Source organism: Callorhinus ursinus, unplaced genomic scaffold (genome assembly GCF_003265705.2).
Source record: "Callorhinus ursinus isolate GAN/ISIS: 27379988/994484 unplaced genomic scaffold, GSC_fseal_2.0 scaffold34, whole genome shotgun sequence".
NCBI classification, from domain to species: Eukaryota; Metazoa; Chordata; class Mammalia; order Carnivora; family Otariidae; genus Callorhinus; species Callorhinus ursinus.
The window spans coordinates 12,261,826-12,275,862 of record NW_027397096.1 but is presented as its reverse complement, the minus strand read 5'-3'; the positions used below and the strand labels follow the sequence as shown (position 1 = coordinate 12,275,862).

At 38.2% G+C, this 14,037-nt stretch overlaps 1 protein-coding gene across 5 annotated transcripts in view; it reads left to right on the top strand.

Annotated features, from left to right (window-relative positions):
• Positions 1–478: 478 nt before the first annotated feature.
• INTS2 (integrator complex subunit 2) overlaps positions 479–14,037 on the top strand; it is a 53,241-nt gene continuing 39,682 nt past the window's right edge. For 2 of the 5 annotated variants that reach the window (XM_073879526.1, XM_025851379.2), the window contains exons 1-8: positions 500–575; positions 1,848–2,154; positions 2,797–2,935; positions 5,117–5,219; positions 6,512–6,625; positions 9,764–9,894; positions 10,147–10,320; positions 13,206–13,432. In XM_073879526.1, coding sequence (XP_073735627.1) covers positions 557–575; positions 1,848–2,154; positions 2,797–2,935; positions 5,117–5,219; positions 6,512–6,625; positions 9,764–9,894; positions 10,147–10,320; positions 13,206–13,432 — 1,214 coding nt within the window. In that variant the 5' untranslated portion in view covers positions 500–556. Of the gene's footprint in view, positions 576–652; positions 852–1,366; positions 1,556–1,847; positions 2,155–2,796; positions 2,936–5,116; positions 5,220–6,511; positions 6,626–9,763; positions 9,895–10,146; positions 10,321–13,205; positions 13,433–14,037 lie in introns of those variants that run through there. The other 3 variants (XM_025851380.2, XM_025851381.2, XM_073879524.1) reach the window with 3 other exon arrangements.

The window sequence follows — 14,037 nt, the reverse complement described above, 5'->3', positions numbered from 1 at the left end:
TCACCCATTTTTCCCATCCCCTAACCCTTGACCATAAAGTACAGAACCCTGAAAGTAAGATGTTTAACTCCCGACCTTGAGGGTGTGAGGTCAAGAGCGGAAGAAAGCTCAGGAAAATATTAGTTTTTAAATTCACCCAGAAATCCTAGGATTCTAGAACTTTGGTGCTAGGAGGGCAGAGGCAGAGATGGAGATAGTACTGTCTGATTCCATTAAGTGTTCCGGTCAAAGAATAGTGGAAACAACTTTAACATTTCTTTTACATACGTTACTTCATTCAAGCGCCACAAAAATCCTGTGACGATGAAACTGTAGCTCGGAGAGGCTTAAGGACTTAATCCAAAAGGACACAGGTACTAAGTACCCTCTGGAGAAGCACCATTCTAAATCTCCGAGTCGAGGGTGGTGTAGTTAGGCTGGGCAACTGCGGGGAGGAAGGGGTGGGGCCGCGCACGCGCACCGTTGCATCAACGCCGACGTCTCTGGGTTTCCTTTCGCAGCCTGCCGTCCTCTCAGTTCAGTACGGTGGCCGACGGGAGCCAGAGGCTGGGGATGAATGAAGGTGCTGGCTGCAGGTTGAAACAGCCCCCTCCGCTTTCCCCTCCCTTCAGCGCGGGTTCTTCCTTTGTGCTTGTGCGGTGTCCCCATACAGTCTATCGCACTGCCAACCCCATTGGTCCCGGCGTCTGGGTTTTTGGTGCCTGGGACGACTCAAGGCATAGCTAGGGTTGGCGAATCGGGATTTTTCGCCTAGGCCCAACTTCGGATCGCGCTCTAGATTTCTACCGCGTCCCGCCTCTAGGGCGTGGAATCCGTGTTGGGTCCCGGGAGGTTGGAGGGCAAATCTTAAGGTATGAAGCTTCCGCCTCTCAGGCTTTAGCGCGTTTCCCGGTCCACGTCGGTCACTGGCTTTACATTTCTCTGCCAGAGGGACTGGTTGGTTCTCGTTAGGCTGAGGGCGAAATCTGCGAGCACACACAGGCTTGGTGCCTCCGCTCCCTCAGCCCGCCCCTCTGTTAAAAGGCCAGCGCCTCTTGCTGAAAAACAAAGTAACGTTTCTGACCACGACTCTGTTAACCCACGATTTTGTTAGTCTGTGGGTTTTAGAGGGGATGGCTTTGCCACCTACTCCCTGCCTTTTTTTTTTTTTTTTTTTTTTGGAGGGGGTGGCTTCTGAATACTAGTGAAGACAAATGCTCAAGCGGAATTCATCTTTCTCCCATAGCTAATTGCACCTCCACAGCTGTTTTTCTTTTTCCCCAAGCAACACAAGGGACATTAGGATAGTGTTATGGCCTCCAGAACGTTGATTCTGGCATTGCTTTTGGTTAGTGAGGAGATTTTAGCGTCCATTGACTCGTGGAGGGTGGGAAAGAGAAACCTAACAATTCTTTACATTTGTTGAGTAGGCATAAAAAACTAAAGAGGTGCGGAAGAAGAACATTCTTTACTACTCATTTTTATTTGCATTTTGGTGCTCAGATGATTGATGCAGTGGAGAAAGTCTTGGACTGAGATTAAGCAGATGGGGATTCAGCGTTGGATTTTGCCACTAGCTAGTCATCACTATATGCCTCTTATTTAATCTCTCTGAGCTTCATATTTCTTTGCAAAATAAGTATTAGAATAGAAGATCCCTAGGGCTGGAGGAGATATTAATGTACTCTGTTTTCTTTCTCAATTTTTAGGTGGGAGTAAAAACACAGGGAGCCTTTAATTGTGCCAGAAACCTAGCCAGCATAGGGGCCTATTAAAGATAAACCACGTTTCTCTGAGTTTTTAAAAAGAGGGGCGTTCATACATGTAGGAATTATACCTGCTTTCTTTTTTTTTTTTTTTATCATTAGGATCAACAGTGATAATGGCTGAGTGTACAAGTCTTCAGTTTGTCAGCCCTTTTGCTTTTGAGGCAATGCAGAAGGTGGATGTTGTTCGGTTAGCATCTTTAAGTGATCCGGAATTAAGACTTCTCCTGCCCTGCTTGGTGCGGATGGCGCTCTGTGCGCCTGCTGACCAGAGCCAGAGCTGGGCTCAGGATAAAAAACTGATCCTTCGTCTTCTCTCTGGAGTGGAAGCTGTCAATTCCATTGTTGCGTTGTTGTCTGTGGACTTTCATGCCTTAGAACAGGATGCCAGCAAAGAACAGCAGCTTAGGTAATGTGTTATATAATATGTGGATTGGGATTTACTTAGATTTATCAAAGAACAGGGAATCAAATATTTCTTTGGAGCTTTTAGGACTTTTTATTGGATGCACTTTCCCAGAAAAGACTGAGAATCTAAACTTTGGAGAGCATTTTACCTAGTTCTTTTCTATTTATAGTTAAAATTTTAGGATCTTTTGAGTTCTGTATTCTAAAATGTGTAGAGAGAAGTTTGGCTACATATACTGTTGTATTCATGCTAAACTGATTAGATCAATTACTCTCAGTGGGAAGTGGGTAGGGTAAGTTCCCCTAGAATAGAAGTATTTATTGGAATCACCCGGCAGGCTTTTTGAGCTTACATTGATTTCCCAAAAATCTGGAGAGTTGTTTGGTTCTTCCCTACCCATTGTGAATCCCAATAGCAAGCCATTGTTGTTCATCGAAGTAGGTGTTAACTATCAGTTGGAGTCTTTATATAGGTTGTGAATCCCTGAAATAGGCAAACTAAATAGTATTTCAGAAGTATTACATTCATGAAATGTATGAAAAGAATTCACACATTCTTTTGTAGATTATTTCAACAAAAGATAATTTTATTTCTGTGTCAGTGTTCTCATGATAGTTGTTTTACACATTTGTACTTTATTAGGCATAAACTTGGAGGAGGCAGTGGAGAGAGCATCCTGGTATCACAGCTTCAGCATGGATTGACGTTGGAGTTTGAACACAGTGATTCGCCTCGTCGATTGCGTCTTGTGCTTAGTGAACTGCTGGCAATTATGAACAAGGTGCATTTATTTTAATCACACATCAGAATATGCATGATTTGTTGTCTGCACATAGAAAGTAGAAACAGGGGACGCCGGGGTGACTCAGTGTGTTAAGCACTTGCCTTCGCCTCAGGTCATGATCCCCGGGAGCTGGGATCGAGTTCTGCATGGGGCTCCTTGCTCAGTGGGGAGCCTGCTTCTCCCTCTGCCTGCCACTCCCCCTGCTTGTCCTCTGTCTCTGACAAATAAATACATAAAATCTTAAGAAAAAAAAAAAAGAAAGTAGAAACAGGCTAGAAGGCAGGCAAGTTGCATCCTCCTTTACACGTATTTCTATTCGTTTTGAACGTATTTTCTGTGAAAGGCTTAAAAGGCTGTTAAATGCCTGTCTTTCTCTACTATTTTCTCTCATTTATACCTATTCTGCATTTTCTACTGTAGAGATTTTTTTTCTGCATGGACTCCATACAATGGCTTTTTGATATTTAGAAGGGTATATAGCTCAAGACTTCTACAAATTACCAAATTTGATAATATCTTTATAGGGTATGATTTTCCTCATAAAATATTATAAAACATAACTGAAAAATGTATGTGATTCCTTTAGACACTGAATGAGCATTCATTATCTCACATAATCAATGAATAGGGAATATCAAAGCTAAATTGGATGTGGGATCATTGGCTAGGCTTACTCACTATATGACTGAATTGCAGCTATACACTATTGAAAACTATTCAACTTTGAATGTCAGCAAAATGATAGATTACTTAGTTCATGGACTTTTGGGTAATTATGATTAATTGAAACTCTGAATTTTAATTTGTGCATGTCGGGGTTCTACTATAAAAATAATTAAGCTGGATCTTCATATTAAGATGGCTTATATATTAAGCCCAGAGTTTCAGAGGCAAAAATTATTTACTCTTAGAATTTCAAGGTCAGTTACTTTATAATAAATAAAGTTTAGTTTTATAAACTGCAGACTGAACAACTCTAAATTCTGTTTCCAAGGAAAATACTGGTGGTGGTTGGGGGGTGCAGTTGGTGCAGTCTTTAAGATATGTTAGAAATCTTTATTTTTAAAAATTTATTTATTTATTTATTTTAAAGATTTTATTTTTTTATTAGAGAGAGAGACAGCGAGAGAGGGAACACAAGCAGGGGTAGTGGAAGAGGGAGACGCAGGCTTCCCGCTGAGCAGGGAGCCTGATGCGGGGCATGATCTGAGCCGAAGGCAGTTGCTTAACCGACTGAACCACTCAGTCGCCCCTATTTATTTGTTTTTTTTAATTCAAATATATATGTTAATATCTTTTAGAAAATGTTTTTGTATTACAAACAGTTATTTCTTTCTATTCTTTTCTACTATATTGATAGCCTTAATTTCAGTCAATATTTTTCCTACACCTTTTTCTTAATATCTAACTTGATGGATCTTGTAAAATAAGTGACCTTTCTCCCCTGGGAGGTTTCCAGTATTTTGGTTCAGAACTCTTCAAATGGGAAGTGTGATGAAGCTGCTGTAGGAAATTTTTAAAAAAGTTAGTAGCTACTTCTGTTGATCTACATGTTTAGTTTTTGTTTTTCCTACAGTTCATTTGCAATTGAACATAATTTATATCTGTTATACTGCTTTAAGTTTACCATTTCTTGCCTTTTTTTGAGCTATAACTTTAAAAAAAAATTTTTTTTTAATTTTAATTTATTTGTGAGAGAGAGAGAGAGAGTACAAGCAAAGGGGGGGGGCAGGGAGATGGAGAAGCAGACTCCTTGCTGAGCAGGGACCCTGATGTGGGACTTGATCCCAGGACCCTGAGATTATGACCTGAGCCGAAGGCAGACACTTAACCCGACTGAGCCACCCGGGCATCCCGAGCTGTAAGTTTTGTAGGTAGCATTCCTGGTTCATTTGTTTGGTTTGTCTTATCTTTAATTCCAGATATCTCCAAATATTTATATAGAAATAAATTATTGAGACCCATATTGCCATGTCTGAATAATAATTAATGTGACTGTGATTAAAGCGGCTCAAATTTATGAAATACTGCATATTCTGCTGCAGTATATTAATAACATATTTAGAAACGTCTGTAAGCTCAATAAATAATTATAAAAATAGTAAGGGATTTAGTACATTATCTGAAATTAATAGAGTTCATCATTTCTTTTTTCTTTTTCTTTTTTTCTTTTTTAAGGTGTCTGAGTCCAGTGGAGAATTTTTTTTTAAGTCATCTGAGCTGTTTGAGAGTCCAGTGTATTTGGAGGAAGCTGCAGATGTACTTTGTATTTTACAAGCAGGTACTGTAATGACTGCTAAGATACATTACCTTCATAGTTTCTTGTTAAATGGTACTGTGTAACTTCTTAACTTGGAAATTGTGTTATTTTATGTAAATATATATTTTATAAAAATGCACCTTAAAATGTTAAGACAAAAATGGCTAGTAGTATGACAATGATTAAGTGAATTGTACTATTTCCATAGTATGGCATGTTAAATAGCCATTAACATAGTGTGTTTGAAGGAATTTAATGATCTTTTGGAAAATGGTCATAATCTGTAAGTGAAAAAAACAAAAGGTAAAATGATAAGTAGAATATAATCCCAATTTTGTTTAAAGTTAAGACAAAACCTGTGAGGGGATTGAAATATTTCAAATTATTAACTTTGAATGATTGGATTAGAAAGAGGACATAAAAATGCAAAGATTTTCATGAAAATCCCTCTTGCCCACACTGTCCAGTGTCACAGTGGCAGTGGTGCGTGTTGTGCTTTCCAGTGTAGTAGTAGCCACTAGCCACATGTGGTTACGGATTGCTTGAAATATGGCTAGTGGGATTGACTATTTTTTTTTAATTTAATTTGAATTAATTTAAAGATTTTATTTTTTTAAATTTTATTTTTTTTAAAGATTTTATTTATTCATGAGAGACAGAGAGAGAGAGAAGCAGAGGGAGAAGCAGAGGGAGAAGCAGGCTCCCCACTGAGCAGGGAGCCCGATGTGGGACTCGATCCCAGGACCCTGGGATCATGACCTGAGCCAAAGGCAGACGCTTAACCATCTGAGCCACCCAGGCGCCCAAAAGATTTTATTTTTAAGTTATCTCGGGGCACCTGGGTGGCTCAGTTGTTAAGCGTCTGCCTTCGGCTCAGATCATGAACCGGGGTCCTGGGATCGAGTCCTGCATTGGGTTCCCTGCCCCTCGGGAAGCCTGCTTCTCCCTCCCTCTCCCACTCCCCCTGCTTGGATTCCCTCTCTCGCTGTGTGTCTCTCTCTCTGTCAAATAAATTAAAAAAAAAAAAAATCTTTAAGTTATCTCTACACCCAGGGTGGGGCTCGAATTTGAATTTACAACCCTTAAGACCAGGAGTTGCATGCTCCATCCACTGTGCCAGCCAGGCACCCCAGTTAGTTTAAATAGCCACATGTGGCTGGTGGCTATCCTACTGGACAATTCAGCTCTAGACTATGAAAAGAAAGTACCTTAATTGCTTTTAGATGACATCTGTGAAATGTCCAAAAAATGCTTATGTATAATACAATGAAATATCACTCCTTAGTAGTAACATTGACTTTATTTTCTTGTAGAGCTCCCTTCCCTGCTTCCTATAGTAGATGTAGCTGAAGCCTTGCTACATGTTAGAAATGGTGCCTGGTTCTTATGTCTGTTGGTGGCCAATGTTCCTGATAGTTTTAATGAAGGTAAATATTACTTTAAAATAGGATATTGAAGAAATTTTTTTGGGCAGATACAGGACCTGCTTTTTGAGCTAAGAAGAAATATTTATGTGCTTTTATTTGAGGTTTTATCTTTGGAAAATTTATTAGTGATTATTCATTGTAGAAATGTTGAGAAGATTTCAAAATTGTTTTGAGATTACAAATTTAAGTACGGTGAGTGTGCAAGAAAATTTTTTTGTCACTAGACACCAGTACTATAATAGGAGAGTAAAAATATTAAAGAACTAGAAGCTATAACCCTATGTTCATGGAGCAAAGGGAAGAAGACATATATCTGTGAAACATCCAGAGTGCAATGCAAGATAGCATGTAATCAGAAATAGCAGCAATCAAACCCTTTGTGTTTTAGCCTTATTGCTGTCAGTTTGCAGAAAAGTTGAAATTGAGAAAAATCAACTAAAATTTTCACCTCTATTTCAAACTACTACTGATTGGAGATTGTTGTTTGGGTCTGTGTGATATAAAAATAAAAGCATTTTTGAGCAAGGTTGTGAATTGGGAGCTAAAGAGGAAAAAAAACACTGGATGTGGCAGTCATAATTTCTAGTTTTGTCACTTCCTTTTTGGGTAATCATCAAGATACTTATCATATATAAAATGAGATATTAATAATAACGTTTCCCTTACATTTCTAAGAGATTTATTGAATATCACAAGATATATAAAAGTCTTTTGTAAAAACTGTGCTAGTGCTGATTTTCTGTCTATGTGTTTTGTCAGTTACTGAGAGAGGAGTGTTGATGTCTCCAAACAATTTCCTCCAAACAAAATCTCCTTTCATTTTGTCAGTTTTTGCTTCATTAATTTTGGAGCTGTGTTTGGGTCCATGTACATTTAGGATTGTTATATCTTTATGATGAGTTGAGCCTTTTTCTTTTTCATTATGATATGTCCTTCCTTATCCCTGGTAATATACCTTCTTTTGAAGTCTGCTTTATTAATACAGCCATAGCAGCTTACAATTACTGTTTGCATGGTATATATCCATCTCTTTGAAAAATCTGTATCTTTAAGGTGGGTTTCCTGTAGACAAGTATAGTTGAATCTTTTTTTTAAATTTAGTTATAGTCTCTGCTTTTTAATTGGAGAGTTTAGACCCTTTACATAGACCATTTAATGTGATTATTGTGGTGGTTGGATTTAAGTATATCATATTGCTATTTGTTTTCTATTTGTTTCCTTTTCCTTTCTTCATTTGGATTGAAATTTTTAGGATTCCATTTTATCTCCACTATTGTCATATTAGCTATACGTCTTTGCTTAATTTTTTCTTTTCATTTTTATTTCTTCATTTGTTGTTGTCAGGTTTAAAGTCTGCATCTTTGGGGCACCTGGGTGGCTCAGTCAGTTAAGTGTCTGACTTTTTTTTTTTTTTAAGATTATTTATTTATTTGAGAGAGAGAGTGTGAGTGGGGAGAGGAGCAGAGGGAGAGGGACAAGCAGACTCTGAGCTGAGTGTGGAGCCCAAGGTGGGGTTTGATCCCATAACCCTGAGATCATGCCTGAGCTGAAATCAAGAGCCGGTCACTCAATTGACTGACCCACTCAGGTGCCCCAAGCGACCGACTCTTGACCTCAGTTCAGGTCTTGATCTCAGGCTCATGAGTTTAAGCCTTGTGTTGAGCTCCACGCTGGACATGGAGCCTACTTAAGAAAAAATAAATAAAAAAAAAAAAGTATGCATCTTTAATTTATGGCAGTCTACTTTCAGTGATTTTCTACCTCTTTACATATAATGTAATATACTTCTATTTCCCCCTCCTGTCCTTTATGCTACTGTTGTCATAGATTTTACTTTGACCTGTGTTACAAGACTCAGAATACATAGTTACTACTTTTGCTTTAGCGATTAATTATATATATGTATAAAATTTTATTTTAGAGTGAGAGTGTGAGTGAGGGGAAAAGGACAGAGGGAGAGTGAGAGTGAGAAGGAGAGAGAGAATCCTAAGTAGGCTCCACGCTCAATGAGGAACCTGACATGGGGCTCAGTGTCATGACCCTGAGATCACGAACTGAGCCAAAATCAGGTCTGACGCTTCATAGACTGAGCCACCCAAGTGCCCCACTTCCTTCCTTTTTATAGCTTCACATTTCCATCTGGTATAATTTCCCTTTAACATGTCTTGCAGGTCAGGTTTGTTGGCAACAAATTTTTCCAGCTTTTCAAGTTTTATTTTTACTTTTTAAAAGATTTTATTTTTAAGTAATCTCTACACCCAATGAGGGGCTTGAACTTAACCTGGAAATTTTTTTTTTTCTTAAAGATTTTATTTATTTATTTGAGAGAGAGAGAGAGAGCGCACATGAGAGGGGGGAGGGTCAGAGGGAGAAGCAGACTCCCTGCTGAGCAGGGAACCTGATGCGGGACTCCAGGATCATGACCTGAGCCGAAGGCAGTCGCCTAACCAACTGAGCCACCCAGGTGCCCCTTAACCTGGAAATTAAGAGTCATGCTTTACTGGTTGAGCCAGCCAGGTGCTGCTTTCCAGTTTTTTTTTAATCTGAAAAAAACAAACCTGATTTTGTCTTCATTCTTCAAAGATATTTTTCACTGGGTATAAAATTTTAGGTTGACATTTTCTTTTAGCTCTTTAAAGATGTCATTCTGTTGTCTGTGGTAGTTTTGATTTCTGCTCCTCTGTGTATGTTTGTTTTTTTCTCTGGCTGCTTTTATTTATTTTTTCTTTCTGCTACTTTTAAGATTTTCTCTTTTCCACTGATTTTCAGAATTTTGATTATGATTGGTCTCAATATGATTTTCTTTGTATTTATCCTGCTTGAGCTTCTGTGATTATAGTTTTCATCAAATTTGAAAAAAATTTCTTCAAATATATTTTTGTCCTCCATTTTCTTTTTCTTTGAGACTGTAATTATATTTGACTACTTGATATTGCCCCATAGGTCACTGTTCATTTTTTAAGTCTCTTTTCATTCTGTGCTTTATTTTAGCCAGTTTCTATTGCTGTGCTTTCAAATTCCCTGATCATTTTCTTCTATAGTGTCTATTCCACATAAATGATTAATTCAAAGGCTGAAGAAATTGTTTCTAACATCTTACTTGAAAGCTTAAAGTAATAGTGGCTATTAAATGTTCAGTTTGCAGGGGTCTGATAAAAAATGGAGAACGACAAGATGAAGAAAGTCTTGGAGGAAGGCGCAGGACAGATGCACTACGCTTCTTATGTAAAATGAATCCCTCTCAGGCCCTCAAAGTTCGAGGGATGGTGGTAGGAGATCTTATTATTTTTATGACACAAAAGCCTTTGTATTATGATCAGAAACTTTCCCAGGGTGGTTTTAGAATCTTGTAGCAATTTGGAATTATATACTGGATATATTATTACCATCCTCTCTGGGTTTTTATGTTTTGGGATATGCCTTCTTCTAAACTTTAGAAGCTTTAAAACATCTAAACACTGAAGTGTCCTGGCCCCTTTCCTTATGATTCTCAGTTCAGTTTGTTTTCTTTGCTGTGTTAGGTGGAAGAATGTCACTTGCCAGGGCTTGGAGTGGCTTTGACGTTGGATCATACTAAAAATGAAGCTAGTGAAGATGGAGTGAGTGACTTGGTTTGTTTTGTTAGCGGTTTGCTTCTTGGAATAAATGCGAAAGTCCGGACTTGGTTTGGAACTTTTATCCGAAATGGACAGCAGGTGAGGGTTTAAAGATCTTATAGGCTAAGAATCAGGATATTTTGGCAACTAGTAAAAGAGAAAGAAACACCTTTAGAATGATGTCATTAGAGCAGTGGTTCTCAATACTTCTAGTCTCAGGAACTCCTGACTTTTTAAATCCTGGGGGTTACTAAAGAGCTTTTGTTTATGTGCTTTTATCTGTTGATATTTAACATATTAGGAACGAAAACTGAGGGCGCCTGGGTGGCTCAGTCATTAGGCATCTGCCTTCAGCTCGGGTCATGGTCCCAGGGTCCTGGGATCGAGCCCCACATGGGGCTCCCTGCTTAGCGGGAAGCCTGCTTCTCCCTCTCCCACTTCCCCTGCTTGTGTTCCCTCTCTCACTGTGTCTCTGTCAAATAAATAAATAAAAATCTTAAAAAAAAAAAAGAAACGAAAACTGAAAACTTTGAAATATTTACTTAATTCACTTATTTTTATTTTTTTATTTTTAAAGATTTTATTTATTTGAAAGAGAGAGAGAGTGAGAAGGAGCAGGGAGGAGGGAGAGGGAGAAGCAGACTCTCTGCTGAGCAGGGAGCCCGATGTGGGGCTTGACCCCAGGACTCCGGGATCATGACCTGAGCCAAAGGCAGACACTTAACCGACTGAACCACCCAGGCACCTCTACTTAATTCATTTAAAAATAATAACTGTATTAAATATGAACATATTTTTAATGAAAAATAACCATATTTTCCAAAAATTTAGTGAGAAGAGTAGTATTGTTTTACATTTTTGCAAATCTCTTTAATGTCTGGCTTAATAGAACCTTTGGAAAGCTTTATTGTACGCTTGTGAGAAAATGAGAATAGAAGCGGCCAATAATGTTTAAGGAAATGTTTTTGACCTCTGGACCCTCTGAAAGAGTTTTGGGAATCTCTAGGGTTCTGGGTTAGATTTGTCATCAGAATAAGTTATTATAGTCTGTAATTTTAATATATATTTTTTATTGTAAAATACACATGACATGAAATTTACTGTTTTAATCCTTTCTAAGTCTGTGGTTCAGTGGCATTCACAATATCTTGCAACCATCATCACTCTTCATTTTCAGAACTTTTTCATCATCTCAAACAGAAACTCTGTACCCATTGAATAATAATTCCCCATTCCTACTTCCTTCCAGCCCCTGGTAACTTTTTTCTACTTTCTATCTCTATGAATTTGACTGTTCTAGGTACCTCATATAAGTGGAATCACACAGTATTTCTCTTTTTGAGTTTGGCTTGTTTTAGTTATCATAATGTTTTCTTTTTTTTTTAAATTTTATTTACTTATTTGACAGAGAGAGACACAGCGAGAAAGGGAACACAAGCAGGGGGAGTGGGAGAGGGAGAACCAGGCTTCCCCACAGAGCAGGGAGCCCGATGCGGGCCTCGATCTCAGGACCCTGGGATCATGACCCGGGCTGAAGGCAGACGCTTAACTGACTGAGCCACCCAGGCACCCTATCATAATGTTTTCAAAGTCCATGCATGTTGTACCATATATCAGAATTTCTTTCTTTTTCAAGGCTGAATATTATTCCATTGTATGTATATACAAGTATTATTTGTTTATTCATCTATTGATGAATATGTATTATATTTTGCAACAGTTTTTAAATTATAAGAAATTTTACTTTTTCAAAGAACATTTCGTGGTGGAGCACCTGGGTGGCTCAGTTAGTTAAGCGTCTGCCTTTGGCTCAGGTCATGATCTCAGGGTCCTAGGATCGAGCCCCACATTGGACTCCCAGCTTAGCAGGGTGTCTGCTTCTCCGTCTCCCTCTGTCCCTCTGTCTCAAAATAAACAAATAAAATCTTAAAAAAAAAAAAAGAACATTTCATGGTAACTCTGTAAATAGAGTTCCTATGAAGGACTCTGTGCAGACTGATTTTTATCTTGTTGAAATCAATGAATTAGACAGTACTGCCTGGTCCTCCAATCATTTTTTTATGCTACTGGCTCACCATACTTTTCTATATTCCAAATTCTACTTTATTTCTAGCCCATTTGAGAACAATTTTTTTTTTTTGAGAACTAATTTAAGCTTTGCTTAAGGGAAGTGAACATTTATTGTACGCTTTCTATATGTCAGGCACTGTGTTAAGCACTTTGGTATGTTCATCTTGTTTGTAATTGTCCTTTGTGTGCAGTAAATTTCTCTTATTTATACCTAATCCTATTAAAAATGCAGGCTTATTATATTTTACTTAGAAACATTCTAAAAATGACTAACGTTTGCCTGGTTTTTTACAGTTTAGAACTGCTTTCATATGTATTTTTTTGTTCATTCATCAGTATAAAAGATACTGAGTGCTTGCTATGTGTAAGGCACAGTGGTAGGCCCTGCCAAGTAATAGATGACTAAGACATCCTTGCTTGAAGAACTGTGAGGGTGATAGATTTGTAAACTCCTAATTACAACACCCTTGGGAGTTAAATATTATTAATAAAATACTCACTTCCTTGTCATTAAGGAAAGTGGGGTTCAGAGAGGTAAGCATACATAATCAATGACTAAGTTATTGTTTAAACCCAAGATGTTCTGTCTCCAAAATCTGAGCACTTTCTACTGTATCAGAGATGACTCCTTTAGTCATTATGTATTTGCAAGTTTAATGTTTAACCATTTAAATGATAGTTTACAGTTCAAATTGTCATTAATTTAGTGTTTTCTGTGCAGCCAATCCAGATTAAGGTGAGTATTCTTCAAAGGAATCAGTGAATTTTGAGTTTGCTCATTTGGTTAAAATGAGATTCTGCAGTTCTGACAGCCTCTTCAAATGGGTCGGTTTTAAATGTTTAACGGGGGAGTTTCGTTTGAGCATCCTTAAGTGCTCCATGCTTCCTTCCTTTTGTGGTCCATATTTTTACAGAGAAAAAGAGAGACCAGTAGTTCTGTCCTTTGGCAAATGAGAAGGCAGCTTCTTCTGGAGTTGATGGGCATTCTTCCCACAGTAAGAAGTACCCGCATTGTGGAAGAAGCTGATGTGGAGATGGAGCCCAGTGTGTCTGTGTATTCGGGGCTGAAAGAAGAGCATGTTGTGAAAGCCAGTGCGCTCTTACGTCTGTACTGTGCTTTGATGGGGATCGCTGGACTCAAGTATTCAATAATTTGATATTTTACCTTTTTATCATTTTACTTTCTTGTTTCTAATCCCAAGAAAGTGAGCCAAAGGCCTTTTATTCTGAGGATTTGGGTTTTCTGTTGGGCTTAGGCAGTGGGCTGGCCTATATTAAGAATAAAGTCCTAAGGCAAAAACGTTCCCGGGGGGATGTATCCATCTATTTTTGTCGGATTGTAAATAGAATTATGTGGATATGGGAGGGGCCAGAGCAGTTTAAGAAAACCTGTGACTTTACCACAGCTTGACATGACTAAAGTGAATGATATGTGAGTGATACTTTATTGAGCCCATGCAGCTAGTTGAAGTAAATCTCTCCTGTTTCCTTTCACAACTGAGATCACAGATTATTTAAAATTGATATGTAGTGATTATTAAGCACAAGGTTTCTTATGGAGTCACTGCACTACATCCTTTTGAATAATGACCTCAACCGTTATACATACAGTCCTCACTTTGCATGTCTCTGAATTTCACTAACTTAAACTTAGCGTTGGCTTAGTTAAATAACACTGTTCCCTCAACAGCTAATATATCAGTTACCGTGATACATTGACCAAATAATTGTATGATATACAAATTT